Source organism: Bos indicus, chromosome 9, assembly GCF_029378745.1.
Source record: "Bos indicus isolate NIAB-ARS_2022 breed Sahiwal x Tharparkar chromosome 9, NIAB-ARS_B.indTharparkar_mat_pri_1.0, whole genome shotgun sequence".
Lineage (NCBI taxonomy): Eukaryota > Metazoa > Chordata > Mammalia > Artiodactyla > Bovidae > Bos > Bos indicus.
The window spans coordinates 94,732,946-94,750,553 of record NC_091768.1 but is presented as its reverse complement, the minus strand read 5'-3'; the positions used below and the strand labels follow the sequence as shown (position 1 = coordinate 94,750,553).

The 17,608-nt window shown below is 48.7% G+C and overlaps 1 protein-coding gene across 4 annotated transcripts in view; it reads right to left on the bottom strand.

Moving 5' to 3' along the window:
- The window catches only part of ZDHHC14 (zinc finger DHHC-type palmitoyltransferase 14), a 291,942-nt gene that overhangs the window by 32,019 nt on the left and 242,315 nt on the right, over positions 1–17,608 (bottom strand). For all 4 annotated transcript variants that reach the window (XM_019967634.2, XM_019967637.2, XM_019967635.2 and 1 more), the window contains exons 4-5: positions 10,930–11,067; positions 7,450–7,498 (exon numbers count right to left, since the gene is read on the bottom strand). In XM_019967634.2, coding sequence (XP_019823193.2) covers positions 7,450–7,498; positions 10,930–11,067 — 187 coding nt within the window. The remainder of the gene's footprint in view (positions 1–7,449; positions 7,499–10,929; positions 11,068–17,608) is intronic.

The window sequence follows — 17,608 nt, the reverse complement described above, 5'->3', positions numbered from 1 at the left end:
GCAAAGAGTCAGACACGACAGCGACTGAACTGAACTGTCCTGTCTTCACGAATTTTCCATTGGCCCTAGGTGCCCCCTTTCTGACAGCCCCTGGGCCAACTCCAAGCCTTCCACCAAATTCCACTAAAATAGAATGGTGTCCATCAGGCCATGGGTGCCTGTCAGACAGTGCTGTGAAATAAGTGCAATCTGGGCCCCCAGGCAGGGCTCAGCCATCACGGTGCCCTCTCCCAGCCCTGCACCGTGTGTGTGTGTGTGTGTGTGTGTGTCCATTTGTAACAGCATCTGGGTGCTGACACTATTAGGGCTCCCAGTGCTCGCTTTGCTAACCGTGCCAAGTGAAGGAGTGAACCCAAGCCCGGCTCCAGCCCTGCAGACAGCCTCCTGCCTCCCCTACTCACCCCACACTCATCCCGGTTAGAACTGCAGCCCTGTGCACATGCCATCTGCCGAAGCCTCTTGACTTTCCTGCAGGAGGTGCAGGCTCCTTCTGGAACTGCCCCCTCCTCTGGGCACACTGTGGCATTTTTATGCCACTGAAGACTTACTCTGCTTTTCAGAAACCAGAGTCAGAGCTCAGATCTTGGCATCCGCAGACGTTCATTGAGAAGAATGAGTCACCCTGCCGCCCGTGGCTGCTCTGGCCTCTGGTCGATGTGCTTCGAAGCTCAGGGCTGTCGGATTGTTCCAGGCTTTATCACCCTGGCAGGTGTTGCACGTGGTGGGTGTTCAGTACAATGACTGGGAAGTAAGCAGATACAGGGAGGGCCTCCTTTGCCGGACCCACCTGGCTGGGGGGACTGAAGACTGCTGCCCTGGAGGAGATTCTCCTTTCGTCTCTTCCCCCAGGGGAGGCGGGGAAGGGGGCGCTGAAAGTCCAGGAAGCCGCCACATGCCTGTGCTTCTCTGATGCAGAGACCAAAGGGAGAAAGCGGTCACAGGGAGCCAGGACAGGCAATGGGAGGTGGAGAGGGAGGAGGAAGAGGAAAGGGAATGCTCCAGGCTGGGTGTGCTCCTGTGCACCAGAATCAAGGGTGATTCTGGTGGTCCCTCCCTCCACACTGGCAGGGCAAAGTGCAGCCGGGGAAGGGCCTGTGCAGTGCTGGCCAACGAGTCAGAGCCAGGCATTCTCACCCCAGCCACTGATGACGCTCCCTCTCTCCTTGCCTCTGTTTCCCACCTGCATCCCCTGCCCGCCTCCTCACCTGCACTGGAACCAGACCCCACCCTCCGGACACTTCCTGAACAAGCTGGCTGATGCTCTTCTCCCAAAGGCCTGGCTGGCTCCACGTGGGCCTGATGACAAGCTTTTAGTTTATCCACGTTCCCGTTATTCATAGCAGTATTTTTTGAGTCCCGGCTACTTCGCCGTTTTGGTTTCTAATCTCTCTCTCTCATCAACGGCGCTGTTTTGAGTTGGATATTTTGCAGATGACATCCACAGTGAGAAACATTTGCCTGGTTTGTATCATGGTCAGGAGATCAGACCGGAGGCTACTGAAATGTTTTAAATTCTTGCCTGAGATCACTTCTGCAGGGGTCACTTGCAAAGGCTGCCCTGGACACTCCTGGGTTCGGGCAATTTAGCCAGAAAACCTCCTCTTGTTTAAGAACTCGGTGCTTTGCAAATTCTTGTTCGCACACCGACTGCAGGTCTGGTGAGGACACGCCGTGGGCTGTGCTGCTGTCATCAGAAGACAGCTTCTATGAGTGTTAAACTTCACACATCAGTCTCATCCATCATAAATCAACCACCTCAAAAGAGACTCCCAAACTTCTAGCGCCTCGGCAGAGGGAGGGAGCTAGAGCGACGGAGTTTAACAGCTATCTGATGCTGGAATCTCCAAGCACCCTGATCAGCAGGATGAATCCTCTTTTTGAGGACCTCTGTCCCTGTGACCTGTCCTCCCCAGGCCTGCCATTCCTGAGCAGCCCTGGTGGTTCACGCACCTTTCTCTGCACTAAAAGCTGCCCTTACAAGCTTCCACCCAGCCACCTCCAGGCCGCTTCCAAAGTCATACAGGTGTCTGGAGGAATGGCAGGAGCCAGAAATACTGAACAAGCAACCTGAGGGGCTCCAGCCTTACTTATTACTCATGTTGTTCAGTTGCTAAGTTGTGTCTGACTCTTTGTGACCCCATGGACTATAGCCCGCCAGGCTCCTCTGTCCATGGGATTCTCCAGGCCAGATTACTGGAGTGGATTGCCATGCCCTCCTCCAGGGGATCTTCCTGACCCAGGGATTGATTCACATCTCCTGCATTGGCAGGTGGATTCTTTACTTCTGAGCCACCAGGGAAGACAGTTATCCCTTATAACCAGAAGTTAATGTTTTGTTTTGTTTTGTTTTTCAAAAATACATTATAACCCAGTAGGACCCAAAGCATACTTTTTCTTCTGGAATATGAATTTATGATAAAACATCAGAACTCAGCACTTCTTAAGAGACTCACTCAACTAGAGGAACTCTCCACCAAAACATGTATTTCAAACAGCAAGTACCTGGTCAGGACAGAGCATTGCTTGGGGAGGAGTGTGAAAGGCACACCTAAAAAGTGTCTGTGCTTTGTAAAGAAGAAACACCTCACTTTGATGTATGGATATGTCTGACATTCCCCAAATGCTCCACTACTTCTGAAAAAAATAAAGAAGATCCGGGCTGGGAGCGTTGCCCAGGCCGCCACGTCCCCTCCCTGCTGCTCACCTCCTACTGGGCAGCTTTGCGTCGCATTCCTCCTCAACCTTGCTCTTGGTTCTGCTTTTCCCTGAGAGAGAAATGGAGTGGTTTGATCGGAGGGTCTGTAGCTTGGCTGGGCAGCTCCCTGGGATATTCAGGCTCCAGCTTTAGGGCATCTTTCTCCAGGTAGGAGCCCAGAGCGACAGTAGATCAGGAGGTCCCACAAAACCAAGTGGGGACCAAGTCAGCAGGAGTCAAGTTAGATAATAATGGTCCCCACACCCTGTGAAGGGCTGGCTAATTCAACAAGGACCTCCTGAGGCATTCTACTAACATTTTCAACCTGAACTCAGGGTGGAGATACATGTGTGTGTGTGTGTGTGTGTGTGTGTGTGTGTGTGTATTCTTCTATGTGTGTGTAGACACATACACATGCACATATATACACAGGTGTGTATATGTGTGTTAAGTCATTTCAGTCGTGTCTGACTCTGCGACCCCATGGACCAGAGCCTGCCAGGATCCTCGCCAGGATTCTCCAGGCAAGAGTACTGGAGTGGGTTGCCATGCCCTCTTACAGGGGATCTTCCTGACCCAGGGATGGAACCCGAATCTCTTATGTCTCCTGCATTGGCAGATGGGTTCTTTACCTCTAGCGCCACCTGGCTTCCCTCACATATACACATATGTACACATATGTGCATATAGTGAGTATAGATATACATATGTATAAATGTGTATTTATATATATATTATATATATATATATACATTTTCAAAAGCCCATCCATTTTTTGTCTCCCATCCCCTCTCTCCTAGATTAACAGAAGGACAGAAAAGGTAGGGAAGGAAGACACAGAAGTGACCTGGTGGGGACTTGCCTGGTGGTCCAGTGGCGAGGACTCTGGACCAATGCAGGGTGCCCAGGTTCAATCCCTGGTTGGGGAACCAAGGTCCCACCTGCCACAGCTAAGAGTTCGCATGCCACATCTAAAGATTCCACATGCTGCAGCTAAGACTTGGAGCAATTAAATAAACAAATATTAAAAAAAAAAAAAGTGACCCGGTGACTTCTAGTGAGCTTCCCAAATGGGTTCAGAGAAAAGTCCTCTCAAACCCACCTGCACATGAGCGCCTGATTCCTGGGGTACCCCTTACCTGAGGGCTTGTGGGGTAGACAGGATAGTGGCCTCCCAAAAGATGCCCTAATCCCTGGTATCTGTGAATACTTTATGCACATGGCAAAGGGGAGTTTGTAGACTGAAGGTCCTGACCCTAGAGACAGGGAGATTTTCCTGAAGGTTCTGGGTGAGTCCTCTCCTTAAAAGCAGAGTGTCTTTCTGGCTGAGGTCAGAGACGCGAGCAGACGAGGCAGGAGAGACGCAGAGTGTGAGCTCCCACGGTACTGGGCTTGAAGACAGAGGGAGTGTGGAATCAGGGGACAGAGCCAGGAAAGGAACCTCAGTCCTACACCCCATGATTTTAGTCAAGTACCTAAACGAGCCAGAAGAGGATGCTCTCCTGCGGGACTCACCGTGGTTTCAGCCTTGGATCTAGGGTAGCAATCAGCCAAGCCTACTGGACTTCTGATCTGCAGAACTGGGCGATGGTAAATTTCCATTTGCTTTAAGTCGCTACATTTGTGGCTATTTGCTACACAGTAGCTGGGAGCTGATACAGCTGGCACTCCAAGAGCAGGCCCCGGCTTGGATGTGCCAGGGAGCCTTGGAGGTGTGTCTGGAGGCCGGAAGGGGCCAGTCATGCACTCGGAGCCCTTGTGCTATTACAGCTGTGACTGCCAAGCTCCCGAATGTGGAGGACACGCCTGGGGAGCACCCACAAAAGGGGAAAACGCCAGGTTGTTGCTGGAGAGGGTCAGCCCTGTATATGGCAATGCTGTTTGGAAAGTCAGTGGTGGAGATTTTCATGAGTTTTCAAGAACTGGGCCACAGGAGAAACTCTTTACCTCTACCTGAGAATGATATTTCAAAGGAAAATCAGCTAAAACTTGCTCTAAACCAAATAAGCCCATTTCTCTCCTTCCTCCCCTTTCCATACGAACAGCATGCCACTCAGATACACTGTCGCTCCTTCTCCCAGCACCATTTGTCTGCTCCCCTTGCTGGGGAACACGGTGCTTTTGATGACATAGACGACAGGCACAGTCAACCATGAGAACAAGCAGACGTGTGTGCTCTAGGAGGACGTTCCAGCAGAGCCTGCCCATTGCAGATAGTGCCACAAAAAGAAGCCTCTCTGAAATCACTTCTGTCTTGCACAGAAGCACTGCTCTGGCATCCAGCATTCTCCCTTATGTTCCATGTCCTTGAATTTGTCAGCTTAGCATTGTCAAGTTCGGGGCAGTTCACAATTACAGGTCAAACAATTGAGATACAGAAGAGTTAAAAGAAAGGACCCCAGACCTTATTAATTGTGGCAGAGTGGAAATTAAAAGGCTCTTACTCTAGACGAGGACTCGCTGCCTGTCCTTCTTTGTGACGCCTTCTCTGGGATTACGATTCGAGTGAGGAGGTCTGGAGCAGATACCAGGAAGACCCAGCAACAACAAACCCAATCACCCAGCTCTCTCTGCTCCAGCGGGAATTTCGGGACCCAAAGGAGAACCAACAGCTGAAATGCCCCAGGCTCAGGTCAGCCCTTCTCCACCCTCCCTGCTGAGAAAGGGAAAGTGTTAGTCACTCAGTCTTGTCCGACTCTTTGCAACCCTGCATGGACCGTAGCCCGCCAGGCTCCTCTGTCCATGGGATTTTCCAGACAAGAATACTGGAGTGTGTGGCCATTTCCTTCTCCAGGGAATCTTCCTGACCCAGGGATCGAACCCAGGTCTCCTGCATTGCAGGCAGATTCTTTACCATCTGAGCCATGAGGGAAACCCCGTGGAGAGGAGTCCCTTCACTGACCACTGCCATGGTCTGAAATGTTTCCTGGGCATCCAGCACAGACCCACGGTCTCAGGAGAGATGCAGGTGCCCGGGGACAGGGGAGGGGAGGTGGCTGAAGCTGCCACACTCCTGAGGCTTCAGGAAGCATTCCAGCTGGCAGCCTAAGACCTCAAGGCCAGTTCTGAGTTGCATTTATTAAACTTAACAAGAGAAGCACATTTTCATAATGGAACTGATTTCCTGAAAGACCGAGACAAGCCTCTTCTTCAGGAAAGAAAAGTCAAGGCCTGGCTATGAGATATGCCAAAGCAATGTGCCTTGAAAACAAAGGACACAGAGAGGTGATGATGGAGGAGGATGCTCGCCCAACAAAGATGGCATTTCCCAAAGGACCTGCTTTTAGCAGCCACAGAGGCCGAGAATTTCATTCTAAGCAAAACCTTGACTTCTGGCCAACTTCTAGCTAACTCTAGCTTCTCAGATCATTAACAGAAGACAGGACAAACCTGTGAGATGTACTCGCCAAGAGCCTTCATATATCTTCATATGTCCCTGTCTCCTTTCTAAAAGATTAGCAACTGACTATAGAATCTGCGCTCACTGCCAACATTCTGCGCTGCCCATAAACACAGAGGTGCCAGAAAGGAGACACTTTGTACCATCTTAGTACACACACACACACACACACACACAGAGGACACATAGATCTAACTAAATACCACCACCACCACCACTACTATTACTACACACACACAGGCACACAACCAGCTTCTAGGCACACAAGCAGGTTCACCTTAACAGCTAAATGATGGTCATGACATGTACATTTTAGCAGAATTCTTCATTCTTTAAGAATTCCCTGCCACAAGATGAAGCTTACTCCCAGGGGTAGCTTCTCAGTCCCGTCCGACTCTTTGCGACCCCATGACTATAGCCTGCCAGGCTCCTCTGTCCAGGAGATTATCCCGGCAAGAATACTGGAGTGGGTTGCCATTCTCTTCTCCAGAGGACTTTCCCAACCCAGGGATTGTACAGGTCTCCCATATTGCAGGCAGATCCTTCACCATCTGAGCCGCCAGGGAGGCCCAAATGCAGTCTAACTGGTTATATGAAAAAGACAGACAGCTGGGTCTCAGATGGAGCCGGGTCAGTGTGTCCAGCTGGCTGACTCTACACCAATTAGTGTCAAACCCAGGAGGGCAGGGGAGGGTGCGGAGGACCATTCAAGCACTTCATGGGTGAATGTTTTTCTTTCAAGAAGTTCAAACTACTATGCTACATGCCTATGTACACTGTCTGGGAGGATGGGATGAATCCAAATGACTTGAGACTGACCATCTCTACTCAGGGCTATACGCAGATGTTCAGTTTTGAGAAATAATCAGGTTATCCATACTGCCCAGACACCAAACTGAACCCCTAGACGGAACCTACACAGAGGGTCAGAGAATCGCCATGTGACTGCAACAAGAAGGGTCCCACACAGGGACGCCCATAAATATTTTGTAGGGACCACCTGCTGATCAAATTGAAGTCAGCTGGAACTCAGCCTGGCTTCTCCATAAACCAATTGGACTTAATGCAAATCAGTGTGGGTTTCTGGAGGTGGGCAAGAATTCACACTTAGTTTTCCAGCGAAAGAGCACTGCAGTTTCAATGAGGCTAAATGAGTCACTTTGAGGTTTAAGCAATTCACAGGCTGTTACTCATGCAGGTGAATATCAAGAAGCTCTCTGGATGCTTCACAGAAGGAGAAGGAATATGATTTATGAGAAGGAAAGCCAAGGCCCAAGATGAAGTAACTGAGGAGAAGGCCAGTCCAATACTTCACACGTTAACATGGGGAAAAACTACAGCCTGGAAAGGATATCTTGCAGGACTGTCCTTAAGAGCGTTGAGGAATCCCGCCTGCTGTGAACCTGGGGGAATGAAACAGAATTTAGTAATCAGACGTCACTTCCAAGAAACAGCCTTCATGCTGAAAGCTCTCTCATCTATAGAAAAATAATCGGTGTCTCGAGATCAATAAAATTACATTTGGAAGAGCTCCGATACTGATTGGACAGTGAGATTCCACCAAAGTTATTCAACAAGAAAATGGCAGATTCATAAGTAGACCCAACATTGGAGGATATCTGTCCAGTGAAAGCAGATGGGTGTCTGCACACTTTCCCATAAGTTACAGTTCTGATTACTCCTTTGTTTTCCTCATCTTAATAGGAAAATAGAATACTACCTGCTATTTTCTCTCGTCTTTTACAAAAGACTATTTCCCCGAAGTTGGTTAACGTTTGACCCTGGGCGTCCTGTAAGCTAGACTAAGTATCAAAGACGCCTTTCTCTGCACCCAGAGGAAACAGACTCATAAACCCGAAGTCTATATTGCTGACTGCTTTGGGGTTTGAGACATGTGAATACAGACTGTCTATGCAAGAAAACATTTCTTCAGGGGCCGGAGTGACGATGCATCTGACAAAAAGCGGGTTTTATTTTGTGTATTGGCGTTAGAGGCTTTTGAGAAAGAAAAGCCCATATGGAGGAGCTTTTAGTGGCCCTACCTTGGGTTGGCAAGGCTGGGTCCCCATCTTCTGGGGACATAAACTGGCCTTGGCATGGCAGTGAAATGAGCGAACAGGACAGACCCCATGGACTGGTTCTAGCGCATCTCCGTGGCGTTGTCTGTTCCAGACCCTCGGTGGAACCGGAAGCCAGGCTGGCTGGGGGGAGGCTAACAGTGAGATGGCTCCAGTGCTTCCCCAAGTTCCCACCCCCTCTTGCCCACTGGCCACCTTGGAGGCCCAAGAATGTGCCATGTGCTCTAAGGATGCCAACTGATTGAAGAACTGATGAGGAAAGCTTGAGGTGTTCCCGTCCTCCCTGCTAGGCCAGGGGGGCGTGGACGTGCTGCAGATCTCAGAGCAAACGCAATCCTGAGGCACACGGACGGACAAGAAGAGACAATTTCTCTTTCCCCGGTGGACCCAGACCATATCGCTTTCTCAAGCTCTGCTTCCTCTAAGAGGAAATCCAGACGTCACCTTCCTGGTGATCTCTGGATGACAGGCTTCCTCCCCGGCCACCCCTGGCTATCCGGTGTCCCCTCTCAGAGCCCACTTCCTGGCAGGGAGGACTCGGGACATGGTCCCCAGCTGCTCTCAAACAGCTCTATGCCTTTGCTATGGCTTCCAGAATCGTAGGGGGGATCACGGAGTCATGAAAAGCCTCTGCCCTTCTTGAGCACAAATCAGGGGTTGGGGTGGGGTTGTTTAGTGGGGGTTGTGGTGGGGGGTGCAGAACCGGGAGAGGAAAACCTCTATTTGCTTTTGTCCAAAACATTGCAGTAACTTGCAGGCTTTTTTTTTGGCGGGGTGAGGGGGTGGTGGAAGATTGGGTTAACAATATATCAGAATAAGCTAGAGCAAACTCCATTTTGCTGAAACCAGAATGAGCAAAACTTTGTTGTTTAGTCGTGTATGACTCTTTTGTGACCCCATGGACTGCAGCAGAGATGAAAATGCCACTGTGCTGGCAAGTGACAGGCTTCACAGTGTGTGAAAGAGTGCGTGTGTATTACCAGAGTTAATGTGTGGGGTAAAAACTGCCTGATACCCAGAATGTAGGGGCAAGGCCATAAATACAGTGTGATTATATATATGTGTAGGCATTTTGAAGTTGCTAAAGATGATATAAGAGGTAATATTTAAAGACTATTTTTCAGTGTCATAAATATGTTGGAATTTCAGTACTTCTTTCTTCTCTAGTTGTGTAAACAACTGCTTCTTCTGTCTATTAATACATACATATTCTTTGGAAGGACTGATGCTGAAGCTGAAACTCCAATACTTTGGCCACCTGATGTGAAGAACGGACTCACTGGAAAAGACCCTGATGCTGGGAAAGATTGAAGGCAGGAGGAGAAGGGGACAACAGAGGATGAGATGGTTGGATGGCATCACCGACTCGATGGACATGAGTTTGAGCAAGCTCTGGGAGTTGCTGATGGACAAGGAGGCCTGGCATGCTGCAGTCCATGGGTTGCAAAGAGTTGGACATGACTGAGCAACTGAACTGAACTGAACTGAGGACCCTAGTTAATTGTTGCCACTTTGAGACTCTGAAAATAGAACAGATGCCCCGGAGAGCCCTTGGGCCATCCTTCCCAGGTGGTGTGGAAGGGTAAGGGGATCTCTGACCTGTGATAATCCTCTTCCTGCTGTCCCAGCAAGTTATGGCTCTCATGCATGTATTACAAATTTGTGTTACATTTAGATGAAAAGATTGGGAAAGAATGAATGGAAACTAGGATTTAAAATGCCTGTGAAAATTTGGAATAGTCCACGAAGGTCCAAAGTAAAAAGAACTAACATGAAACTTCCAATACCACCCGCTTCCCCCAGCCCCATTCAAACCCCACCGAGAGAGCAAGTGGAGAATGTGCGTGTCTAAATTTGGTCTTAGCACGCTGCGGTCTAATCCCTGCTTCAGGGAAGAAAGTGAGGTGTGTGTCTAGATACTTCTAGAAACATTCCAGAGAGAGGTTCTGGACTTGCTAATAGATGATTGTACTTCAGGAATATGGACAGAGGTGATGCTGGTCTTTAATGTTGCTAATGGAGCTGTAAAGGAAGTTTAAAGGCTCACCTTTACAGGTCAAAGCCAAGTGGCTTCCTTCTCATCACATCACTATTATAGGAAAGTGAGTTCAAAGTTATGACTTTCGAAAGGGGAGTGAAAAATGCCGTTTAGGCAAATATATATTAAAATCACTTATATCCCAATTTCATTTTTAATAAAGTTGCCTCCTTCATAGCTTGCCAATGTCCTGGCAGATAATTAAACATCTTATCAAATGTGTATCTCACATTTATAGATTTGTGTGTAAGAAAGCTCAGTCTTTATCCCCAATTTTTTTTTTTTTTTAGGGAGGGTGACAATTCTTGCTTAAGTAGATTCACATTTTTTAAAATTTTCTGTTTTTCAATGGGTATCATGACAACACATTATCCTCTGGGAAAATGTAGGGATGATTCCTCCTGGGGATCCCTTAAGCAGAAGAGAAAGTGAAGTCACAAGGTTGGAACAGGGACCACGTGTCAAGGAGAAAGTCTTGTAAGTGAAAGAGTCTCATCCAGGGGCACCCCTGGCAGCTGCTGTCGGAAGATGGGGGTGGGAGGGAAGGGGAGGGAGGGGAGAAACAGAAAGCGGGGGCAGCTGGAAGTGAGGAGGGGGCAGGGAGAAGGAGAAAGAGAAGAGAGCCCAGAATGACCAAAATCTTAAATCAAAATTAAATCAGAAAACTGAAGTCAGGCAAATGGTTACATACGTAATCTGATTTCGCCAGCATACTTACGAAGGATGACGTGGGTGATAACGAATGCAAATATAAAGACTGTCAGAAAAGACAGAGATAAAATAAACATATAAAAAAATCTGTAGTTTCGTTTCCCCACACAGTTGCCTACCCAGGGACAGTGGTGATCAAATCGTTCTGAAATGAGAGGTAGAAAGAAAAAAAAAGGAAAATCAATTAATAAAATGCTTTTTTACTTGAGGGAGCTCCCCCTCCCATTCTCTGATAACATAATAAAACATTCTGTTTGTATTTCCAAATGCACCACTCAGAGAAACGCACAACATTAAGACACATGAAGAATGCAATAATTCGACAGAACTTAGCTGTTTTGAAAAAACAAAGGATGTGCATTCTATTCTTATTACAATAGAAACTCAAAGATTTCCCTCTTTTGTACAAGAAAGCTCTTTGGTTCATAGAATAATCTTCCCTTAAGATGGTAACAACACTTCTGATGGTAACTGCCGGGCTGGGCGGGGCTGGGGCTCTGCCGTTCACGGGTGTGTGGTGCTGAGCGACCGTCTCTCATAGTAAGTGGCCAAGAGAGAGGTCTCTAGGAGCCTAGGACAGGACACAGGGACAATCCCGGTTCTCCCATTCCAGTTACTGCTGTTTTCCAAGAAATGTCCCTGCCATTTCAGTAGTCATAAAAGAATTTATATCATTTTTTAGTGATCTCTGATCTTCAAATAATGTAATACACCTGATCTTGTAGTCCACAACTCTCAGCTTCCTTACCTGTCAAACAAGGATACCATATAGAGTCCCGTGGGGCCAAATACTCTCTGGGAAAGCGTTTTTTTAAAAAACCAGCATGTGGTGCTTTATAGCTTGTGAAGAGATGTCACATACGCCCATCCATTTGACCTTGAAACATTCTCATGAGGATAATGATGCTGCTACCCTATTTTACAGATGAGCGAACTGTGGTTCAGGAGGGAAGCTGCCTGCAGGGCCCGTACGGCTCAGAGGCAGTGGAACTGGGGTTGAGGTCAGGTCTTTCTCAGGGCTCGTCCGTCTTGCCCATGCATAGGCTGCCTCGAGCATTTGGAAAAGACAGAGCGCTGGCTTTGGGCGTTTTTATCCTGTTATCCCAAACTCTGTCCTCCCACCCTGGGGATTTCACCAGAGTCTGTAAGGCGTTTGTGATTCGCTCTTCCTCTTCTGAATAATGGCTAAGTGCTGCTCTACTTTTCAGCTGACCTTCTACTCAAAAGGCCTATCCGAGGTGTCTGATGCAGCCACTCACAGCAGACCACCTGCCACGGGAAAAATGCTAAGCTTTGCACTTGGACTCTTATCCAAGCTTAGCTTTTACCCAAATCTCACATCTCTCTCTGTGTGCTTTGAAAAGATACAGAGAAGGCTGTGAGGTGGGACTATGTAAATTAACATTATAAAGTTATGCGAGGCAGTGTTTCCTTCCTTTCCGGTCACCTATCATAAATCACTCATCTCATATTTTATATTCAGTGCAAGCCTGTGTGTATGTTAGTCACTCAGTCCTGTCTGACTCTTTGCAACCCCACGGACTGTCTGTCCGTAGGATTTCCCAGGCAAGAATAGTGGAGTGGGTTGCCGTCCCCTTCTCCAGGGGATCTTCCGAACAGAGGGATCACTCCTGGGTCTCCTGCACTGCAGGCAGATTCTTTACTGCTGCGCCACCTGTGGGAAGCCCAGTGCAAGCTTATTTCTTGAAAAGGTCATGAAGATGCCTGGAGACCATGGTGGCAGAGGAACTGTAAGAGTCATCGTTGTCTGCGAGCGACAAAAGCAAGCAGCAGCTGGTCACCCCTAGAGAAATCTCAGAGCTCACCAGCCTGGTGACAACTCAATGGCCTGTAAGATGCTGACACTGAAAGGAAAGCAACTCCTATGGTGTGTCTGTGTGAGTTACAGTTCAACATGTTACCAACGCCACACAGCTGGAAAAGTTATAGTGAAAAGTGAAAGTCGCTCAATCATGTCCGACTCTTTGCAACCCCATGAAGTATATATGGTCCATGGAATTCTCCAGGACAGAAAACAGGAATGGGCAGCCTTTCCCTTCTCCAGGGGATCTTCCCAACCCAGGGATCAAACCCAGGTCTTCCGCATTGAAGGTGGATTCTTTACCAGCTGAACCACAAGGGAAGCCCTAACACATTAATCCTTGCGTAAAACAACCTCATTTCCCCAAGTCAGTGATCTGCATGGGGGTGCACTGGAAAAGTCTATAGGGAACATGTACAAAGAGAAAAGAAATTGGGATCAACCAAATTTTCCTAAGAGTCTGAGGCTGTCATTTGAGAAACCTCTTTTCTGCTTAACACACGCCTATGGAAGATGAAAATGAGACATGGAGGCTGGGGACACAGAAGGCCAGGTCAGGGTGGGACCTCTGGTTCCAGCTGTGAAAGCTGATCTCCAGATGCCAAGTGCGTGGGGGGCGAGCCTGCCCACTATAGCGAGAGTTGCCCACCAGCAGAGGAGACATCAGAGCTGGGGAGGCAGAATTAACACGATGGATGCCCCCACTCTAAGTACCAAGGTCTTAATGGGGCACCGTGATCATTTCTATGGGGTCAGGGGGTAGGTGTATTCTTAGCTTAGAAAGCTCACCGTGAGCTAAGCTAATGCACTTTCCTGAGGGAGGCAGAGCTTCTAGGGAAGGAAAGCAACAGATGATGCACACGAAACCCCTGGGCACAGGGTCTGGGGGCTTTGGAGACGAGCAGTCTCTCAGGGTGGGTGTGAACGCCTGGCTCTCCGGCAGCCCTGAGTGGAAGCAATTTCCATTTGGAAATTTGCCTTATTGAAAACTCTTTTCTTGGCTGACAAAATCCCGCTAACAGTGTAGGCTTCCTGAGAAAGACTTTGACTTAATGGTTTTCATGGTCTCCTTTGTGACTGTTGGATACTTGGTGGTAAACGAGCCTGGTGGGTCAGTCAGTAATGCGTCTGCCTGCAAAGTGGGAGACGCGGGTTCCATCCCTGGGTCGGGAAGATCCTCTGGAGGAGGAAATGGCAACCCACTCCAGTGTTCTTGCCTGGAGAATTCCACGGACAGAGGAGCCTGGTGGGCTACAGTGCATGGGGTCACAAAGAGTCAGACACGACTGAGTGACTAACACACACACACACACACAGTGTACAAATGAGCCTGAGAGCTGGGTGTGCATCTCTGTGGAAGAAGGATGCTCAGAGCCCAGGGCCACCTCCCAGTCTCCTCTAACCCCGAACTCTGGTGCCCTCCTCTCTCCTCTTGATTTCTAGGGTGTCAGGGTGTGTCATAGCCTCGCTCACCCCAGGCTATGCCTGTGCCTCTTCTTTTCTTGCAGACTCTCTGTCTCACCCAATAATCTCTTTATTATTATTATTATTATTGAACCCGGGGGACCCAGGTTCAAATGTCAGCTCTACACTGATGATGTCAGAACAGCCGCTGCCGCCTTCCCCCACCTTATCTAAAAATCACCTTATTTATTTTTACTTGCTTTTGTCTGCTGACTCTACTCCAAGCCTTTAATAAATGTTTGTCGAGGACTAAGCCCTCATGCTACCCCAAGGACGTCCCCATGAGCAAGCACATTGCCCAGAGTGGCAGGGCTACCGGCAGCCAGGCTGGCTGGCTCTAGCTGCCTCCAGAAGCCTCGCCCACCAGCCCCCACTGCCAGGGGGAAGTGTCCCCGCGAGCCCCGCACTGCATCAGGCGCCGGGACCACTGAGACGACCTACAACAGTGTATCCAACACCCCCTGGCTTCCAGGGGTTCCTTGTCTCATTGGTGAGGACACTTCAGCATCCAGACACCAAGAACGAGCGTCTAACAGAGGGACATCGAATACAGTGATTTCTGTCTGCTTGCGACGCTGGCCGCACACAGCATCCTTCCTGGAGGGTTGAAGGCGAGAAATGGAGCGGCAGGAGCTCAGCCTGGGTGAGCCGACACACGCGTGCCTCCCAGGGACTGAGTGAGGCAGGGGCTGGCCGGGCGAGAACACCTGCGGAGGGGGCACTGCTGGCAACGTGGTGGCGTGCAGCCACAGCATCTGAGACCCTTCAAGCAACCATCATTAGAGGGCAGTCTGCCATTTTCCGTGTGGGAAGACTGACTGGTGTCCCATGCCCTAGCGGTGAGGTGGGTGTGTGTGATGTCCTAACCCATCGTGTCTGACTCTTTGCGACCCCATGGACTGTGGCCCGCCAGGCTCCTCTGTCCATGGGATTTCCCAGGTAAGAATAGAGGAGTGGGTTGCCATGCCCTTCTCCAGGGGATCTTCCCCACCCAGGGATTGAACTCGCATCTCCTTCGTCAACAACACTGGCAGGTGGATTCTTTACCCACGAGCCACCAGGGCAGCTCCGTGGATGAGATGAAGGCTCTTTTAAAAAAACAAAAAAAAAACAAAAAAAAAACAAAAAAAAAAAACCGCTTTAGACTTGTTACTCTGAGATCTGAATCCTGCCAGAAGGGTGTGGTTTCTGCCCTTGCAGCCTCTCTGGAGGGTTCCTTTAATCGAATGAGGAGCCCTTCCCGAAGCCAGGCTCTTTGAGGGGGGGTTCTGTGCTCAGCTGTGCTGAATGGAGGGACAGAGCCTGAGGGCAAGAGGAATGGAACATGGAGCACAGGGTGGCAGGGGGCGATCAACCCAGAAATTTCTCTAAAATAATGTGAAGTTGGAGTCAGCCAGCTGGAGCACCCTGCGCACACCTTGGTGGGCATCACGCTCCCTGTTGTGGTTTGTGGTCTTCTTTCTTCTCCTTCCCCAGGTGAGGCCTTGAGGTGAGAAGCCACGTTGAGTCCCCTAACAGCCCCAGTGCCTGGCATGAAGCACACGCCCGACAGATACGCACTGAGCACAGGAAGAAATGCCTTTAACTGCCTTTGGCAGTTTCCTCTGTGATTGCTATTTCTGCCCGCCAGGTGGAGAGACTGGAATATTCTGATGAAAGATGAGATTTCCAGGTGGTGAGAATCCACCTGCCAATGCAGGAGCCTCAGGAGACCCAAGTTTGATCCCTGGGTGGGAAAGATCCCCTGGAGAAGGGAATGGCAACCCTCTCCAGTATTCTTGCCTGGAGAATCCCATGGACAGAGAGCCTGCAGGGCTACAGTCCATGGGGTCACAAAGAGTTGGACACGGCTGAGCATACATGCACACAGGCACAGGAAAGGGCAGGGGACTAGGAAATCTGAAGATGTTCAGAGAAGGCTGAGAGTTGGAAGATGTTGATAGAAGTAGAAAAGAGCTGAGGGGACGGTTATTAGTGTGAATCAGCTCTCAGAGAAGCAGGCTCTGTCCGGTCTGGCAATGGTGGGAAGCAGAGGTGAGTTTATTAAAAACCTCTGTAGGGTGCTTGGGGCTATTGGGAGACCCCAAGGCTTCAGCTAGAATTCTAAATCAGGAGGAATTCCAGGCAACTTCAGAGTCACCAGATCCTAAGTGGAGAAAGGAGATTCCATTAAAATGGCCAGTGGGAACATAGCTCAGGTGGAATTATCTTGGGAACCCCAAACTCTAAATACTAATGAACAGGACATTATCAATGATGATTAACCCTACCATTCACTGAGGGCCATTCACTTATCCAGCCCCACGAGGTAGGTGCTATCCCCACATTTTTCAGAGGAGGGCGCTATTGAGCCAACGGAGGACCAGCAGAGGCTGAGCTGAGGGACTAGGCCACTCAGACTAAAGGAAGATTTGATTTTCCAAAGAGATGGAATATGGAAAAGAGGCCTTAAAAAGAAGGAGAAATGAAGACATATTAAAACTAGACAGAGGTAGAAAAATGCACTGAAGTATTAAGGAAAGCATTAAGGAAGCATATTTGTAAAAGCTGTGTTTGAAGGTTGCCAGTAAAAGGCATAAAAGTGTTTGAAAATGTTAAGAACTTGAAATCTCCCAGAAGTCAGGCCCCCAAGAGATAAATAAAGTCATATCCTCAGGCCAAGCAATTCTGAGTTTTCCATAGTAGTGGTCCTGGGCTCCATGGACTGCATCTCGGGAATAGTCCTCCCAACTTCTCTCTCTGAGGATGTCTTGAGAATCATGTGAAAACGGCGATGTAAAACTTCTCATTTAAATGTTGCTGCTAAGCTGCTAAGTCACTTCAGTCATGTCCAACTCTGTGCGACCCCCATAGACGGCAGCCACTAGGCTCCCCTGTCCCTGGGATCCTCCAGGCAAGAACACTGGAGTGGGTTGCCACTTCCTTCTCCAATGCGTGAAACTGAAAAGTGAAAGTAAAGTTGCTCAGTCCTGCAGACTCTTAGCGACCCCATGGACTGCAGCCTACAGGCTCCTCCATCCTTGGGATTCTCCAGGCAAGAGTACTGGAGTGGGTTGCTATTGCCTTCTCCGCATGTAAATGTTAATTACATTTAAATTAAGTTAAATGTTTTTAAAAGTATGAAGTGGAAAATTACTTTTCCTTGAAACCTAGGATTTTTCTTTTCCCTCCAAAATTAGAAAAATGTTGTCTCATGAGGTATCTTTTTGCTCTTTTAGCATGATGAATGCTGAGATCCAGTGGTACATATTATTACGAGGCCTTTATGGTTCCCAGGTAATTCAAAGAATTATATAATAGAAACACTTAAATATGAAGCTAGCCAAAGTATTAGAGGAATATATTCTTAGACACTAAATAATTCACGCTGTTCTAAATCTTTTGGTAAAATCTAAGTAAT